Raw genomic sequence first — 19,766 nt, 5'->3', positions numbered from 1 at the left:
ACAAAATGACGTAACAACGGTCAATGGAAACCAAAATCACCAACTGATTGAGGGCTGGATTCAAACTCACACCAAAAATCTAAGTAAACTATTGAAATCACATGCTGATCTAACTTGCATGAATTTCATCACGGCCCCCATGTGCCTGTATGCACTCCCAACAACGTCTGGGCATGCTCCTGATGAGACGGCGGATGGTGTCCTACAGGATCTCCTCCCAGACCTGGATCTGGGCATAAATGAGCTCCTGGACAGTCTGTGGCACTACCTGGCAGCGTCGGATGCACTGATACATTATGTCCCAGAGGTTCTCAGTTGGACTCAGGTCTGGGGAATGTGAGGGCCAATCAATGGCATCAATGCCTTTGTCTTCCAGGAACTGCCTACACATTTCATCCCGGTACCTAACAGCAGTCAGGGTACCATTGGCTAGCACGTGGAGGACTGTGCAACCCTCCAAGGACATGCCTCCCCAGACCATCACTGACCCACCGCCAAACCGGTCATGCTGGATGATGTTGCAGGCAGCATAACGTTCACGGTGTCTCTAGACTCTCTCACGTCTGTCACATGTGCTCACGTTGGGTCCTCATGCCACCCTCATGGAGTCTGTTTCTGACAGTTTGGTACTTTGGAAGTCATTTTGAAGGGCTCTGGCACTGCTCCTCCTGTTCCTCCTCACACAAAGGAGCAGATACAGGTCCTTCTGATGGGTTGATGACCTTATCCAGACCTGTCCAGCTCTCCTTGTGTAATGGCCCGTTGCCTGGTACAGATGTCGCTCGTTTAATTACAGCATTTTCTTACCGCGGGAAGATCAGGTAGATTGAGTCAACATATGGTAATGAAACAGTGATTTCACTATTCCGAACACATGGGGGAGCTAGAACGCTGAAAATGCAATTTGTTCTCGAAAACCGTTTTCTAAACAGTACTCACAATGTTCTCCTAGAATAACAGGTTATAGCTAATTTAAAAGCTAAATGTTTCTAGTTGCAACTTTATCAATGATATAATTACGAAATGTTTTAATAATGAAATACACAAATAGCCTAAACAGAAACAAAGATTATTTATAACATTTGAATTATCTTAAGAAATAATGAAATGCAAAGCAGAACTATTTGTTACGACCAAGTACAGCATGGTAGAAAAACATCTTATAACAGTGGGCGAATAGGCTGACAGAGTTTACTCTTACTGTATTTAATAGACAAATGCGTCAGTTGCTTATTTTTTGCATCAACTCATTTGTTTTATCAAATCAGTCAATATGGCTGTTAAAATTCCTGAATTCCAGCCATATAGAATATCTACCAAACATGTTTTAAATAGCCGTACTGTATAATAGCCTACATTTAAACAGCAATAAAATTAATTATATGATCCAACAAATATTTTTTATTCAAATTAGTCAGCATAATGAACTCTTCACAGTCTTTGGGAACTGAGCATACAGTTTAGGCGACACCAGAGACGTTGCTATGATCTCATTGTTCTCTGGGTTCATTTTCTTAATTGATCCTTTTCCTCTTTTTAATAGCAAGCCCTTGTCGTGGCAAGCGAATTGTGCTGTCCACTTGCCAGACTCCAACCTTTATACAAATAATCTGAATTATTATTTTTAAGTAGGCAAACGGATTCTAAAATCAAAACCAAGCAACTGTATACAAATACAAATATGATATTGCACCAGTTAAAAATATTATTTTGATTGAGCATAAAAATAAAAAGCCAAAATGGCAGCTTTCTGCACTTTTGAAACTGCACATGTTCAAACTGCAATTCCAAATTATTAGTATGAATGTTGGAGTCTGGCAAGCGAACGGCACGATCGTGTCAGTCAACACATAGCCCATCTTCCCCTACCGTTTGCTATTTTAAGACAATAAAGGTTTACAATTCAAATGTCCAGCTGTTTTCTCAAATAGGTCAATCAAACTATACAAGACATTTTTGTGGTCATGCCTCTCACCCACGTCACTCCCAATTTATTAAAAGGGAGTTAAAGTGAGAAGGGGAGACCGGGGATGGTTGTAACAAGGGTTAGTTGTAACACTTCCAATTTCTCTAATCAGGAACAAGTTATGAATCATCTGATTCACTCTGCACATACTCAATTTAATCCTTATTTCACATGTGAAGAAGTAGCACCCTATGTCTAGATATCTTTCATGCAAGTTGTTAGTGATAATGTTCTACCTGTTAGCTGTAAGCTAGTTCATGACTATAGGAGTATGGGTTACTTGTAACAACTAGAGTCTGGGTTACTTATAACAACAATTACAATTTTACAACCTACTATATGCCAAATATTTGTTGTAGGCCTATATATGTTTTCTTTGTATTTCATTATGCCTAAACTGATGGTAAGCACAAACACACAAACTCATATTCAGTAATGCTAATGTATTAAGTTCAAATGTCTCACTACTATGACTGACAGTAACTAACATACTTCACACACACACACACACACACACACACACACACACACACACACACACACACACACACACACACACACACACACACACGTTATGTTTACAAGTAATTTAAGTAATGTTTTATATTGTTACAACTCACCCCAGGGTATATTATAATGAAACGATACTACCTGTGCTGGTACTCTGAACATCAAACTAACCAGTCAGAAACATGAAGATGCGTTGTAGAGCCCACTAGCAAAAGAATAGTACGGAGTAGGGCTTGCTGGAGAGGGAGAAGATTGATTAAGAAAATGAACCCAGAGGACAATGGAGACTAGGGATGATTTGGTGCCAAAAATAAATCATCTTCTGTTGTTTGGGAATATTTCAGGTTCCAGAGAGATGTCACAAACTAATGTAGGCCTAATATATTAAAAACCGGTCACACTGTCGACCAGTTTGCTACGATCAAGGATGTCGGCATGAAAAGCCTTACAAAGGCCTAAAGCACAGTTGCTTGATAAACACAATACATTTGATAAATAAAGGAAAGGAAGATTTACAGTAGCCTACACTTTCACCGTACCAACCGTGATCAAGCCAGTCTCTGGCTGCTGGCACTGCTTTCAAGGTGCCGCATTCACTGTGCCGCATTCACGGTCGACAATATTAAGCGCACCTGTGCCTGATCACGTAATCAAGGACTTCCCATCATTATTCACACCAAATCCTCATTACTACGCCTACAGCTAAGGAAAACTGTGCACCAGGGTTTACGTTTGCCGGCAAAAGCTTTTTTAAAAGCAGCACACTCTGGCACCAGCTCCAGCATACGACTCCGAAATGTCTAAGGCAAAGCAGACATACCCAGGTCGGTTTAAAAAAACAGTGATGGTGCAACTGAGGCCAGCAAACGAGGTTCAGTAAATGATCTGAGCCTATAGCACAACTTTCCGCAGAGCCTGTCAAAAGTTTTTTTGCACACGTGGGCTATAAATATGTAAACCGACATCATTCGTGTGGTAGCATATTTACTGAGACGTTTCAAACATTGACCTCAAAATCCCTTAATCAGATTGGAAACATTACTTTAGAATCAAACTATTGTAACACCCCTGGCCGGGATGCTAAATCAGGAGCCGGAGTCAGAGGTAAAGAATGCCAGGTAGAATTTATTAACCCTAACAAGACAGCTGTATGGCCACTGTCTACGCCCAACAATACCTGTTAACACACAGGCTCTTGACAAACTCTCCTAGATCTGTAGCTAGCTAAGACAAGTACACCTGTCACGGTTCTCTATCACACCCAGGAGCGGAGCCACAAGAGAGAGAAAGCTTCCCAAAACCCCACCTTATATAAGCTCCCTGCTGTCCCCAAGCCCCCCAGAGATGCCCTCCTCACTGCGGGACGTCCCACCAGGTAAACCAGCCCCACCTAACTGTCAGGCCCCGCCCCCTAATGAAGCATAACTGAACAACTTTGAACTTTAAATGAACACAGGGTCGCTACACTATTGTGTAAAAAGATTGTTGTCTATAAACATAATTGCGATCTGGCTCAAATTATTTAGAGAAGGCAATTATGTAGCTAATAATTGCGACAGCCCTACAGTTGGTATACAGTATTTAAACTGAGTAGCCTATATGCTCAGTCCACAAAGATTGTGAAGAGCTCATTCTGCTTACTAATTTGAATAAAAAACATTTGTTGGATCACAGAGTTTGTGTTTTATTGCTGTTTAAGTGTAGGCTATTATACAGTACGGCTTTAAAACACATGTCTGGTAGCTCATCTGTATGGCCAGAATTCTGGAATTTTTACGCCATATTGGCCATTTTGATAAGACAAATAAGAGACTGCGCTTGTCAATCAAATAATAATGATGCGAAATTAGGCTGCATTGCAAAGCTATTCTAAATTTGAATTAAACAGAAATTTAGAAGCAACTTTAATTTGTCAATGCAGTTGATTTGGAACACACCCTCCTTCGATGACTTTTCCTAAATAGGTGTAGCATATATTACATTGTTCTTTGAGTTAATGTGGAGTAATTAACATATATTTATCAACTTTAGGCCATTGTAAATTAAATAAACAAATGACATGTTTTGTTCAAACGCCATTTTATTAGAAACTTTAGAAAAAAATCTAGCATTATTTACCTCTGAAAATATTAATGAAACATTGATGGATTTAATGTGTTGCCTATTGCCTGTTTGAAAAACGAAACCTCCTTCATGTAAACACGCTATGTTAAACACTTGGATTATATTATCGCTTGGGTCTACTGTGGCATATTGTACTTAATCAAAGAAATCTGGTGGGAAAAGTAGTTTCTTATTTGTTTATTTTATATTTATTGATAAAAACAGACGCAGTCTTCAGGAAATATTAGTGCAGAAAAGTGGCATCAATGACGCAATAAGTAAGGTACTTAACAAATGTTAACTTAATCAATGTAATCACTATATTTCCAGTGAAATAATTGTATTTCGGTTTAAATAACTACAATTAACGAAAAGGAAGAGATTCACGTGTGTAGATCTATAACATGGAATCAAATACAGCAACATAGCAATCCATGAATGGGATTGTAGTAGAAAATATTCCTCAGATTTTTTATGTTTTATTCTGGCCATATAAATACAGACGCAGGCTTGAATAACAGCAGTTTCAGATAGGCGTCGACGTTCTCACAGATGCCTCCTGGTGGCTATTCTTATTTTATGTTTTTGTCCATGCTGTACGGCACTGCAACTTGCTGCGGTATAACGAGGCATACCGCGGCATGCCTCATCGCGGACCACCCCCTTGGCACTGGAATTAAACAAGCGACATCTGTATCTCCTCCATGCCCTTGAGACTGTACTGGGAGATGCAGAAAACCTTTTTGCGACGGCACATATAGATGTGCCATCCTGGAGGAGCTGGACTATCTGTGCAACCTGAATGAGCTGCAGGTACCGCCTCATGCTACCAGTTGTGACAAGGACACATCTGTCGGAAAGAATAATGAGTGAGCCTGTGGCCACCACCTGCAAAACCATTCCCTTTTGGGGGGTTGTCTTGCTGTTGCCTCTTCTGTGTACCTGTTGCCACTTTCATCTGCACCAAAACAGACATTGATTCACAATCACTTATGCTCCCTAACTGGACAGACTGATATCTCTGAAGTTTAATTGACTTGGTATTATACTATGATGATTACTTGTTCCCTTAATTTATTTGAGCAGTTTAGTATGTAAGTGCTAAACTTCTTCCCATCCACTATGCAAACCTTCAGTGAAAGTGAATAGGGCTCTGATGTTTAGCGCTCAAGTTAGAAGCAGTTTAGTACTTGCATCAAACAACCTCTAAATTAAATTGTTGCACTATACCACACTCAAAGCTTTGCTGGCATCCGAGCATCTAGATATACTATACTGAAAATGTAAATGTATCTATCAACTATAACCTGTCTACATGCTTTTGTTCTTTGTGTAGACTTGGTGTATTCTGTGTATTCTGTCTGTATATATTGCTTACCACTAGCAGAATTTTAGACTGCCACTCTTTGGGTGTTTCTGCATGTCTGTCTGTCCCTCTACCTGTCTCTTGTTCCCTTCCTTTTGTGTTTGTTTACTTTATTGTAGTAATAACGGATGGTCAGGGTTTGGCTAGAAACCATCTTCTCTGCCAGCCATAAGAAACAAAGCACCAACTAATATAGATCGAGACATTAGCAGTAGGCACACTTATATAATATACTCCAGCATCATTTCTAGTGTGATTAAAGAAAATTCAATTCAAATCTTTGTAGTTGGAGAACATCATGAAAAAACCAAATGATCTGTCGAACGATATGGGGTCTGTGGAAGGCATTTATTGTTTGATGTAATATTCTACAGACAGATGACTGAGATATACGTAGTTTGTCTGTGCTGCATAGCTGCATTTTCCCTGTGGCCAAGTAACGTAGTTATCACAACCTTGATGTCCAATGTTATTGGGTTGTTAGCTCAAGTATGATCATAATACCCTCACAATTAAGGTGATACCTTGTTAAAAGCTCTTTATTACGAAGCGGATTGCCGGCAGCAGCCCTTTTAGGTTGGTTTGTGACTTGGTCTTAGTGACTTAGGAGTCCTCTTGACTACTCCTAACTTTTCCCAGATTTAGGAACTGGTTTTAGCTCTAAAAATCTTTGTGAAATACTCTTAGACCAAAACTTTAGGAGTCCTAAAGTTAGGACTGACACGCCCATTTTGTATAAGAGTTACTCCTAAATCAGCCACTTTTTGCCTTAAGATGCCCCAGATCCTCCAAAGAGGAGGCTCCATCAGCTATGGAAAATTCCAGTAATTTTATAAGACTGTGCCCTCTTCCATATTTCTTCCATATGTTGTCTCCCTGTGCAAACCAGCCACCAATCTGTCCAGGCTCCTGGGACTTCCTGTTACTCCCTTCCTGTCTCACTGAGGTGTGATGTCACCCTGGTCAAGGGCTGTGCCTATGTATGAAATACAACTCAGGCCGTATCAATTATGGTGTGGATAATAGCAATGTTGATGTGCATTTGGCGTGCATAGTCCATTTTGAGACTGGGCCCAAACGCTTGCGCTTAAACTCAAATTAGGTATATAACCGTCTGGACTCCCAGCTTTAAGCCAACACGCCCATCCCGGCTGTGCACATTAACGGCTGTGCGTGTGTGAGCGTGTGGGTGTGTAACTGTGTTCAATCAAAAGAGCTCTCTATTCCCCAGACATCTCACTCTCTGTTGAACCATCCCCCATCCCCCCTCCCCACCATCCTGCCATCCAGCCTGCTCAGTGGACCTGTTGATAGCGAACAGGGTGTCCGTTGTGCTCCTAGCTGACCAAGTTTATGGAAAATGAACGCGCTGCATGCCCACCAACTCTATTCCTCATTGAAATTCGGGATTGGAGTAAACTACAAAGACTTCATTAACTTCAAATGAGAGTGGACTTAAAAAATACACAAATTATAATATATTATACTAATTTCACCTCATTTAGCTAATTTGTTCAGACAATTTATATTTCTCACCACAAAACCACACACTCAAGCTGTTTGGTGTTTGTGGGTGCATGGCCTGGTGTGTGCCTGGCTGACCAGCATGTCCGTATGTGAGTTTACGGCTGTGCTCGTAAATTATTCTGTGTTTGTACGTCTGTGTGTGCTTGCTTCACAGTGTGTCTGCTTGCCTGCCTGCAGACACATAAGTGCTATGTAGGCTAAGTACACCACACACAGAAGCACACAGGGACTGATCTGTGCAAAAGATGTTAGAAAATGATGTCAGTCTAAAGTGTGTGCACTGTGTTTCCTCATGGTGCAGGCTAAATAAAGATCTAGTCAAGTATTGCTTATAAAAATTATAAAATTCCACTGCTCCTAATGGAATATTTACACAGGCAATGTACATAGTTCATACAAGGCTTGCCATTTGCAGTAAAGGTATCATTCTGTATATTAATTGTGAGTGACTCCCCAAAAGAAAAGGAAAATACTTCCTCCCTGTCTGCATTTAAGTTCTAAGGAGAAACATACACATGAAGAATAAAATAGCCTCCATTTGGCCCAAAAAAATCCATCACTACAATCTCAAGCTGTCTAGGTTGCCATGTTTACACATCGCCGGGAAGGGGGACTTTATGAATAAAATAGATTTGTTTAGCCATTATTATTCTAAAGCATGAACAGAAGTTATTTTACCTTAACATGTGCTTTCCTATACAATGACAATTATCCAAGTTTAATTTTGGGAAGAAAGAAACAAATCAACACCAAACAGCAAAACCCATTACTGATAACAAGATTTACATAATGTGTACAGTCACTGTTTTGGCACAACTATTATACTAATTAAGCCTTGGACTGCAAAAAAATGAAAACTATTTGGGTTGATTAAGCACACTGACATACTTCTGACCTGTTGAAAATGAGGGAGGTAAACAGGTGATGTGTGAATGTGTGTGCTTTCTGAACTTTTCTGTACCGAATGTCCTTGCACAAACTGAAAAAACAATTACATCCGGAGAAGTATGTCTATACTTTTTTCACCAAGACTGTACATAAAACAAAGTGCATGTTGGTGTGTATGTGTGTGTGTAAGACATTGTCAACAAGCTAATGTAAATAGCAAGAATAATGAAATATGCCAGTCCGTCTGAAGTATGCAAAACAGTCAAACCCCTGTCATTTAACTAAACCCACTCGCCTGAACTGACTGATAAGAAAAGGCAACACCTACCTGCTCTTTGAACACACACACAAACACACAACACTGACACCATCAGCAGGCTCTAAAGAGGAGGGAAAAACTCAGCAAGAGAACTTCAGAGGAAAAGGCTGTCCACCACATTTAGCCTAGCAGTACTGGGATTACAAACAAGTCAGAGGATTACACACAAGCCAAGGATGCAATAATCGCTGGGTGTCACTTTACATAATTCACAAAGAACATCTGAAAGCGCCAAAGCAATGTACACAACTATGACATGACGTTTGAGAACAATGCAGATCTCAACGTCTAGTTCCAGTTACCATTTGAATGATTTGTCAACTAATGTCAATTCGGCATGAAATCAATCCAATTTTGAAGAATGCCAGTAGACATAGCCAAGGTTTAATGTTGGGTGAACAAAACTGGTAGGGCTTTTCTCTCTATTTCCAGAGTGATGTGCATGTCACAACCTGAGGCCTCTTTTGTGAACTACCCGTTCATCAATAATGGCACACTTATTTAGTGCGCTACTTTTTAACCAGGATCAATAAATCTTTGATCAAAAGTATTACAATATAAAGAAATAGAATATTATTTGAGAATTGGAAAAAGCCTTAGTGTGACAATGTGTGTCGAGAAAGGAAGTGTTTTGGAAATATATGCTATTTTCGTCTCTCTGCTATGAAATAGCAATGTAATCAGCAACAAAACCAAGATATCAGAGAAATTACTTTAGAACACACTGGGCTTACAATGGGCATTTCAGGATAGGTAGCCAGTAACCATAACGACAGGGTAGTTAGAGGTGGTAACCGTAATGCGACGTGTTGATGTGTCCTTAGGAATGGCATTGGTGTAAATCCTGGATGAGACTTTGCAAAATGTATGGACGTGTTTTGCTATCTGAATATCAATTGCCTCTACTGTCATTGTGCCTTTGGGGAACGCTTTTCATTCCAATCTCTAATATGAGAATGTGTCCAGGATATGTGGAAGAACAAAAGTGAGCAAAACAATCATTCCAATTCAATTGGAGCAAATTAGATAACAGCCGCACCTTCTGGAACATAAATTCGGTTAAAATCACATTCGTCATCCACAACGCATGAATGGAAATGATGCTGAAATTAAATACATCGTACCTTTCCCGTAGTTAAAGTGGAGTTTGATAGCTTTGCCCTGGTTGATGTGTAGGTAGGTGAACCACACGGCGAAAGTGAGCAGAACCAGCAGTAGAAGGAGTTTGAACTGCTTCCGAATTTTCTTCACAGGGAAGCGCAGCATCCTCGCTCAAACATCATCCGCTTACCGGCTGCAGAATAGAAGAGTTACCGGACCGGTGCTCGTAATCCGTTCGTTTTACTGAAGTAGGCTAGTAGATAACTGGAATAATTGTGTCAAACCTAACCATTGATGGATGATATCGAGATGTAAAGTCCTTTAGTCCCTTTTTAGTGTATCCATTTACCGACACTGTAGACAAGTTGTTTTAGTCTCGGGAAAATAGGCCTACATACTTTGACGCGCCTGTTTTGTTCATATACAAGCTCCAGACACGCTTCATTCATTGCTATAGATTGAGCTTTTCCTAGAATAAGACTTTCGTTTCCTTCTTTACCTTGCAATGAATAGTTTACATCGGAGACAAACTCCTTGAAAAAAAGAATAATACCTCCCCTAACTAACTAAATATACTCGCTTTCGGAGGTGGGGGCTTGGGCATTGAAACCGACCTATCCGAAATCGCGGGTCAGTCACTGTGTAACCCAGGGAACAAAATAGCAGTCCTGCGATAATCTACACAAATCCCTATTTGCTGTAGCTTGGCTGATACCACGACGCTGATTATTTCAGATACTTCTTACACAAGGATCATGCCCCAGAATAAAACAGCGGAGCGGCTGCCGCGGCAAGAATCAAAAGACGCCCAACTTTAAAAATAGCAGTTTGTCTATTATACGTGCTGCCAATCCGTCTTATACAAGTTGTAGCATACTCTCTCTCACAGAACAGCGTGGTGTGAGTTTACCCGAAATAATAAACAAACCGGTTGACAGCCCTAGTCCTAGATCCTATGTATATTAAACATCAGTCGCACTCTTGTGTTCAAATGTGGCACTGTAGATTGCCCTTATCCACAGACAAATCCGCATGGTGATCTGAACAGGTAATTAGCCTACTGACAATCAGACTCCGTTCCTATTCCCAGGAGACGCGATATCAACTGTCATCATAGACGGGTTTATTCAAATCCAGAGATGACCAAAGATATAACCATTATCAACAAAAGACCTGGGTAGAGTATGGACCAGCGCCCCGGGTGCCAGATGGGAAGAGAATGCTGTAGCTTAAACGTGACAGGTTAAACGTGCCTGAACGTTTAGTGATCCGGGGGATTCCTCTTAGAGGTCCATGTGCACATCGCGCCCGGGTTGTCCGTGTCGCTGCTCTCTTGGTCGCTTCATTTTACCATAATACTCCAAGTCCCGACCCTTGTCTGCGACCCTCGTTTAGGCAAATCTTAAAACTAGCTCGCACAACACAATAACATAAACATTCCGGAGAGATACGCTACAATTTTGCTAACACTGGTGCACTGACTCGCAGTGTTGATATTCCATTCGTAGCCTTTTCTTCGTTATTTCATCGTAATAATATCGTCCTTCTTCGCATTGACATTACGCATCGCGTCGAAATGATGCCCGATTGCATGCAAGGTGCGGCAGAATATGGATATATAATATAACGAGAATCCTGCTACAGTAAGGAACAGATAGAAGCTATGTCTGTAATTTCCACACTCTCTTCTTCGCCCATCATTTGAGCATCAGAAACGCTGCTGGGCAACCGAACTTGGGTGGAGCCCGTGATGGACAGCTCCGGGATCCAAATGCAGCCTGCCCTCGCAGGAGGCGGGATAATGACATTCGTCATCAGACGTCGGTGGCTTTTCCCAAATAACATGGCATTTTATTCTACATCGAATTACTATACGCTCAGGCATTTCTTAAATGGGATCAGAAGTTTTGAACCAAAAATTACAAATTTTACCACTGTTTGTAGGTGTGTCTTCCAATAAATTAAAACAGGTCGATTAAATGAAAATGCCACCTTGTGTTTTGAGAGGCTCAAAGTAAGTATCTCGCCCAAAATTAATCATACTTCGTCCAAGCAAAGGCAATGCAATCCACGTTTATACTGCCTTGGAGACAGGTCAAGATACGCCCTGGAGTGCCGCCTGTTGGTCAGAATAAAAAGACGCACTTGAAATAATAGAGGGAAAGAAAATACATGTTTGTGCCGTTTTCAGAACCACGGACAGTTCACTTGTTCGGAAGTGTACAATTCTGCTAGAGTAAATTCCAAACATAAAAATATAACTGTCCTACATAACCTTTAACATGTCCATATTAATAAACGACTCATTGGTATGATCATTATTATTGTTTGTCTGTCCTCAGTTATCGTCTGGTTGTGTAGAAAATGGCTAGAACACCAACATTTTATTATATTACTCCACTGATAGCCTCGGGGTTTATGGTAAGAAACACTTGAAAGTTGAAACAACAGCAAAGTGTTCTCCACATACAAAATATATGAGGGATATGGCTGGAAAAAGGTAACTACTGTTTTTATAGGCAGAGCTATGGATGCAAGGACAGACCATTAATAATAACAAACGTAAAGGTTTTACCGTTTTGAGACTGTTCTGTATTTCTAGAAATATCCTTTGTTTATTAGTATTGAAAAAAATCTTGTGTTTTCTGTTAGGGTATGAAAGTTGGACTATGCTTATGAGGCATCTTTGTACGTTTTATTGTTCAAGAATCAAAGGATACATTTAATTAATCCGTATATCCAAAATGGCAGAAGCATCTGCATGTTCCACAGGGTGGGGCTGATTTTAACCATAAAAAAAAAAGTTTGTAAGAAATACAGTGTGTAGAGGCCCATTATCAGCAACCATCAGTCTTTATTATAACATGTAAGCATTACCTAAAATAAATACAACCACAAAAAAATTGAAAGGTAATAAATCATTGAAGCTTGTTTGAAGGTTTCGAATGATCCAACGTAGACACTGGTAGGCGAAGGGGAATTTGTACAGTGGCGGGTGACTACACAACTGGGTAAAATGTGTCATAGCGCAAGACCAAGTCTTTTGCCTTTTAATCTCCATTTCTAAAACACTCGGTCAGCAATAAACTTTATATGACAACCTTTCTTGCCTATGAACAGTAATGCTATAAAGACAATTTGTCATACAGATGTATCATTAGTGCGACTGCATCATTCATTTATTGATAGCTGGTCATTAGGTCCCTCTGACAGAGGCCTTTTCCAGTAGATTTTTGGCACATGTAAGAACATTTAAAGAACACTGGGTATATGAAAGTTGTAAAGTAATCGTCACTGTCTACACAAAGTTTCGTTGTGGGCTTATAACATCTCGTGACCGGACACATCTACAATTCCCAATTCTGGCATAAGTTCAGTTGTGCTCAAAAGTTTGCATACCCTTGGAGAATTTGTAATATATGTACCATTTGTAAAGAAAACATGAGTGAGCATGCAAAACACATTGCAACGGTCCCAGCCAGACGAGACCGTTCCGCTTCATCTTTTTTGTGTGTCCTTCGTTTGTCATGTCCTTGTTTGGTCTTTCCGGTTCTCCTTTCAGTAAATCAGTTTATTCCTTTCACCTGTGTTTAGTTCCCACCTGTTTCTGTTGTCCTTGTTAGTTTGTGTATTTAAGTTCTTCCTGCCCCAGTGTTTCTTGTTGGTCATTGTGTTGTTATTGAGGTGTTCCATGGCGGTGTTAAGGCTCTGCTGTATTTTGTAGCACACAGCGCTCTGTTTTGTTTTCCTTTTTGTTCCCATTAAAAATTCCTTCCTGCACCCCTGGACTTGGCTCCGTCTATCCATGGATTGTTACACACGTCTTTTATTTCTTATGGGATTCATATTCAACTGTAGGACACAACAGAATGGCACAATCATAAAACAGAACATGGCAACAAAGAAAAAAATGAAATTACCCCTGTTCAAAAGTCTGCATACCATAAATTCTTAATACTGTGTATTGCCCCCTTTAGCATCAATGACAGTATGCAGTCTTTTGTAATAGTTGTCTATGAGGCCCTGAATTCTTGCAGGTGGTGTAGCTGCCCATTAGTCTTGGCAGAATGCCAATGGTCGTCTTGCATGAACCGTATGTTTGAGATCTCCCCAGTGTGGCTCAATGATATTAAGGTCAGGAGACTGTGATGTTCACTCCAGAACCTTCACCTTTTTCTGCTGTAACCCATCTATGGTCATTGTTGTGCTGGAAAGTCCAAGAGCGTCCCATACGCAGCATACGTGCAGAAGAATACAAATTGTCTGCCAGTAGTTTCTGATAACATGCTGCATTTATCTTGCCATCAATTTTCTCAAGATTTCCCATGCCTTTAGAGCTCACACACTCCCAAAACATCAGTCAGCCACCACCATGCTTCACAATGGGGATGGTACTCTGTCCACTATAGGCCTTATTGACCTCTCTCCAAACATAGCGCTTATGGTTGTGACCATAAAGTTTATGGTTGTGACCATAGTCTCGTCATTCAAAATAACAATTGCCAGGACCTGTGTGGCGTGTCAAGGTGTTGTTGGGCATATTGTAACCAGGCTTTTTTGTGGCATTGGCAACTCGACCATGCAGCCAATTTTTGTTCAAGTATCATCGTATTGTGCTCCTTGAAACAACCACACTGTCTTTTTCCAGATCAGCCTGTATTTCTCCTGAGGTTACCTGTGGGTTTCTCTTTGTATCCCGAACAATTCTTATGGCAGTTTTGGCTGAAATCTTTCTTGGTCTACCTGACCTTGGCTTGGTCCAAGGTCAGGTAGATCCCTGAATTTTCCACTTAACGAGTGATTGAACAGTACTGACTGGCATTTTCAAGGCTTTGGATATCCTTTTATATCCTTTTCCATCTTTATAAATTTCCATTACGTTGTTATGCAGGTCTTTTGACAGTTCTTTCTGCTCCCCATGGATCAGTATCTAGCCTGCTCAGTGCATCCACATGAAAGCTAACAAACTCGTTGACTATTAATACACAGACACTAATTGCAATTTAAAAAGCCACAGGTGTGGAAAATTCACCTTTAATTGCCATTTTCACATGTGTGTCTCACCTTGTGTGTCTGTAACAAGGCCAAACATTCAAGGGTATGTAAACTTTTGATCAAGGCCATTTGTGTGATTTCTGTTATCATTATGATTTCAAAATGAGCCCAACAACTATAATAATAAATGGCTTCATATGATCACGATCCTTAAATACATTTTTATTTTTTGCATGATCAGTCATATTTTTTAAATCAATGCCAAAATTTCATAATTTCTGCCAGGGTATGCAAACTTATGAGCACAACTGTTGTTTTGACTGCACACAATCAGTTTCAGTACACATCACTCATAGGTGCAGCAGATGTCCTGACTCGCTGGTGTGGTCTGTGTATTTAAACCACACAGACCCCAGGTGTTGGACTGAATAAATCTACATGTACATTATAAAACATGGCGGATTCTACAGCGATCAACATTGGGTTTGAAACGCCGGTGAAGGTGAACAGCTTAACCGCTGCACAGCAAGTCGGCAAGAGAATACATTTGGGTGGCGATGACATGATGAAGACGCCACCCCCAAAGAAACCGATACAACGTTTAGCTTGAATTCCTCAACTACACAGGATATGTTGGCACAGGAGTGGAAGTTGGAAGACGGACGAATTGGTGGATAAATTTTCAACCCCGAGATTCCAGAAGTTGCATTTTATGAATTGTCCGAAGGCAAGGTGTTTAAACAGTGTTTGACTGAGCAAATTACCTTTAGTTTTAGTTTATGGCGCACCTTTCAAAGCAGGGCACACATAATATGGTAGATGTGTTGTTTAAAGTCACCGAAGGAATGAAGCAAGCAAGCAAGCACGTTTATTTATATAGCACAATTCATACATAGAAGCAATTCAATTTTCTGTACAAAGAAAAAAAACTATAAAAACGAATACTCAAATGAAAACATCCAAACAACATCATAATAATAAAACATAGAATAATAAAATAGAAATAGTATAAAAATGGGATAGAAATATAGGAAGCTATAAAAACTGTTAGGCTAAACAGTGGATTAACCTGGATTTAAAAACCATTCAGTGATTTATAACGAGCACCACTTTAACATCTATTCTGTAACAGACTGGAAGCCAGTGCAAAAATTTAAGAACTGTTGTATGGGCTCTGTTCTCTTGGTCCTGGTTAACACTCTGGCAGCAACATTCTGAATGAGCTGCAGCTGTTTTACTGTCTTTTTGGGGAGTCCAGTTAAGAGGCCATTGCAGTACTTGACCCTAATAGAAATAAAAGCATGGATGAACTTCTCTTGGTCTTTTTGGGGACACAATGCCTTTGATTCTGGCTATATTTTTAAGATGATAGAATGCTGTTTTTGTGACCGCTTTGATATGACTGTTAAATGTGAGGTCTGAGTCTATCAGAACACCAAGATGATGCACTTGGTCCCTGGTTTTTCAGGCCATAAAATCCATCTCTTTACTAATACTAGTTATTTTATTTTTGTTGCCAAACACAATCATCTGTTTTATCTTGGTTTAATTATAGACATTTTTGGTCCATTCCAGTTATTTATGTGCTCTATACAGTGACACAATGAGTCTATTGAGCTGTTGTCAAACAGTTCGAGAGCCATATATATTTGAGTATCATCGGCATAGCTATGGTAGTTAATGTTGTTGATGTGTAGAATTTGGCCCAGAGGTAGCATATAGATTGAACAGAAGCGGTATGAGAAATGATCCTTGGGGAGCATGTCACCCTATCAGGTTCATGATTACCAATGGTGACAAAGTAACTCCAGCCATCTTTCATACATGTAAACGTTATCAAAACGTTATCAAAGAGCTATCACAAAATGGACAAATGCCTTGCATTAAAGATTATCAAACACTGGGTATGATCCTGGAAAACATTGTTGCGGCTATTCTCCACAAAGCATTCATCAGATCTGAAGTGGACCACCCAAACCAGAGAATACATTCTTGTCTCGACCCTCCTGATAATTTGTTTGAGACCCCATTATGATGACATTGTGGAGACAGTTTTAACACTACGACTGAAAAATCTGCTGGTCAAGGCTTTGAATGCATGTGGTTTTTAAGCATGGCTGACTGAAATTCATGTGGCGGCTAAAAACTTTCTCCACAATCTCATGTCGGAGCTGTACATTACACAGAGACTGAGTAACAACAGGGATGAATACATGGATACATTTATTGTGGAAACTGTATGCAAAGTAGTTGTGTCTTGGTGTGATGAAACCAAAGAGGCTGTTTCAACAGAAATCTGATTGTTTGTGTCACTTTTCTGAAATTCCTGGACATTGTGTAACTCCAAAGACTTTAATAAAACAATGTAAAACATACACTCACCTAAAGGATAATTAGGAAGACCTGTTCAATTTCTCATTAATGCAATTTTCTAATCAACCAATCACATGGCAGTTGCTTCAATGCATTTAGGGGTGTGGTCCTGGTCAAGACAATCTGCTGAACTCCAAACTGGATATCAGAATGGGAAAGAAAGGTGTTTTAAGCAATTTTGAGCGTGGCATGGTTGTTGGTGCCAGACGAGCTGGTCTGAGTATTTCACAATCTGCTCAGTTACTGGGATTTTCATGCACAACCATTTCTATGGTTTACAAAGAATGGTGTGAAAAGGGAAAAACATCCAGTATGCGGCTGTCCTGTGGGCGAAAATGCCTTGTTGATGCTAGGGGTCAGAGGAGAATGGGCCGACTGATTCAAGCTGATAGAAGAGCAACTTTGACTGAAATAACCACTGGTTACAACCGAGGTATGCAGCAAAGCATTTGTGAAGCCACAACACGCACAACCTTGAGGCGGATGGGCTACAACAGCAGAAGACCCCACCGGGTACCACTCATCTCCACTACAAATAGGAAAAAAAGAGGCTACGATTTGCACGAGCTCACCCAAATTGGACAGTTGAAGACTGGAAGAATGTTGCCTGGTCTGATGAGTCTCGATTTCTATTGAGACATTCAGATGGTAGAGTCAGAATTTGGCGTAAACAGAATGAGAACATGGATCCATCATGCCTTGTTACCACTGTGCAGGCTGGTGGTGGAGGTGGTGTAATGGTGTGGGGGATGTTTTCTTGGCACACTTTAGGCCCCTTAGTGCCAATTGGGCATCGTTTAAATGCCACGGCCTACCTGAGCATTGTTTCTGACCATGTCCATGCCTTTATGACCACCATGTACCAATCCTCTGAGGGCTACTTCCAGCAGGATAATGCACCATGTCACAAAGCTTGAATCATTTCAAATTGGTTTCTTGAACATGACAATGAGTTCACTGTACTGAAATGGCCCCCACAATCACCAGATCTCAACCCAATAGAGCATCTTCATGCCCTGGATGTGCATCCCACAAATCTCCATCAACTGCAAGATGCTATCCTATCAATATGGGCCAACATTTCTAAGGAATGCTTTCAGCACCTTGTTGAATTAATGCCACGTAGAATTAAGGCAGTTCTGAAGGCGAAAAGGGGTCAAACACAGAATTAGTATGGTGTTCCTAATAATCCTTTAGGTGAGTGTATTTAGATTTAACATTTAGATATAAATTTAACATTTAGATTTTACATTTAGATATATATTTAACATTGAGATTTAGATTCAACATTTAGATATAATATATATATATAATTTATGTCTCAAATGTGAGGAAAATGTGCTAAATGTGAGGAAAGTGAGCTAAATGTTGAAAATGAAGAAGAACTTTTACATTCGGCACCCCATACATGAGTGCCACGCTTTGCAAATAATGTGCTTTTAGCCGCTACAGTAGCACATTAATTGATGCATTGAAAGAAACACAATGGCTAGCTCAAGTAAATTCTACACTGCAGAACTTGTCTCAATGTATTCTTTAGTTAGAGTTTTTTTTATGATTTACCTGCGTTATTGCTGGTAGTAATATACAAATATAATTTTTAATTGACTGGTCAAAATAAAGAAAATACGAAATATATATCAAACAGCGTGGTTCTGGTAAACTGCAGCAAATGGAGCTGCAGGTCAATCCTGTGACGTCATAATCACATTCTAGAACTCAAAGCTAATACTGAAATCACTCGCAAAAAAACTCCCGCTGGGGGGCCTGGAAGAGATGTTTGGAACTTACGCATGAAAAGGTTAAAAGAAGGAAGAACCCCACAGAAAGTGCAAATGGACAAAGGGAAGGAGTTTATTATTCACATTTTGAATTATTAATGAAGAAGTACAACATAAAACATTTTATTACAGGAAATTATGTCAAAGCAAGCATCTCTGAGAGATTTAATAAAACAATTAAATCACGAATGTGGCGTTATCTCACAGCTGCCAATCGTTATGTTGATGTGATTCAGGATTTGATTTGTGGTTACAACCATAGCTAACATCTGTCTATTAAGACTGAAGCCTGATGACATTTGTGGTGAAAATGTTAGACAAGTTCTCAGGAACCTGTATGGTACAACAATGATGAAATGGAAATCAAAGTTACAAGTTCTGAGTTGGAGATACTGTGAGACTCTCAAAGTTGAGAGGGGTGTTTACGAAGGGTTATGAAAAAGGGTACACTGATGAATATTTTACAATAATGGAATGCATTCCTAGGGTGCCTCCTGTGTATAGAATAAAATATTACGATGGTCATGTGATCGTCGGGACCTTTTATGAACAGGAATTATTGAAAATAATTGTGGCTAAGGATACAACTTTTAAAGTGGAAGCAGTTCTGGATGAGAAAGTTCAGAAAGGAAAGAAAACGAGTCTTGTGAAATGGCTTGGTTGGCCTGAGAAATTCAACAGTTGGATAGCATCGGAGCAAGTCCTTGACCTACAAACACGATAACTATAGGATTTGCTGGACCGAGTCATGTACAGCGACCAGTATGGGTGACAGCGGTTTCTACATAACGCTGCCTAGTAACTCATTGAGACATATCTATCCAAACAATTTGAGTT

The 19,766-nt window shown here is 40.0% G+C and overlaps 1 protein-coding gene across 3 annotated transcripts in view; it reads right to left on the bottom strand.

Annotated features, from left to right (window-relative positions):
* Window positions 1-11,469, bottom strand: part of b4galnt4a (beta-1,4-N-acetyl-galactosaminyl transferase 4a) — a 456,187-nt gene extending 444,718 nt beyond the window's left edge. For 2 of the 3 annotated variants that reach the window (XM_020044136.3, XM_034288229.1), the window contains exon 1: window positions 9,804-11,469. In XM_020044136.3, coding sequence (XP_019899695.2) covers window positions 9,804-9,945 — 142 coding nt within the window. In that variant the 5' untranslated portion in view covers window positions 9,946-11,469. The remainder of the gene's footprint in view (window positions 1-9,803) is intronic. The other variant, XM_034288228.1, reaches the window with a different exon arrangement.
* Window positions 11,470-19,766: the final 8,297 nt, after the last annotated feature.

The sequence above is a fragment of the Esox lucius genome, chromosome 19 (genome assembly GCF_011004845.1).
Source record: "Esox lucius isolate fEsoLuc1 chromosome 19, fEsoLuc1.pri, whole genome shotgun sequence".
NCBI lineage: Eukaryota > Metazoa > Chordata > Actinopteri > Esociformes > Esocidae > Esox > Esox lucius.
The sequence above is the reverse complement of the archived record's forward strand: the minus strand, read 5'-3'. Positions and strand labels throughout refer to the sequence as shown.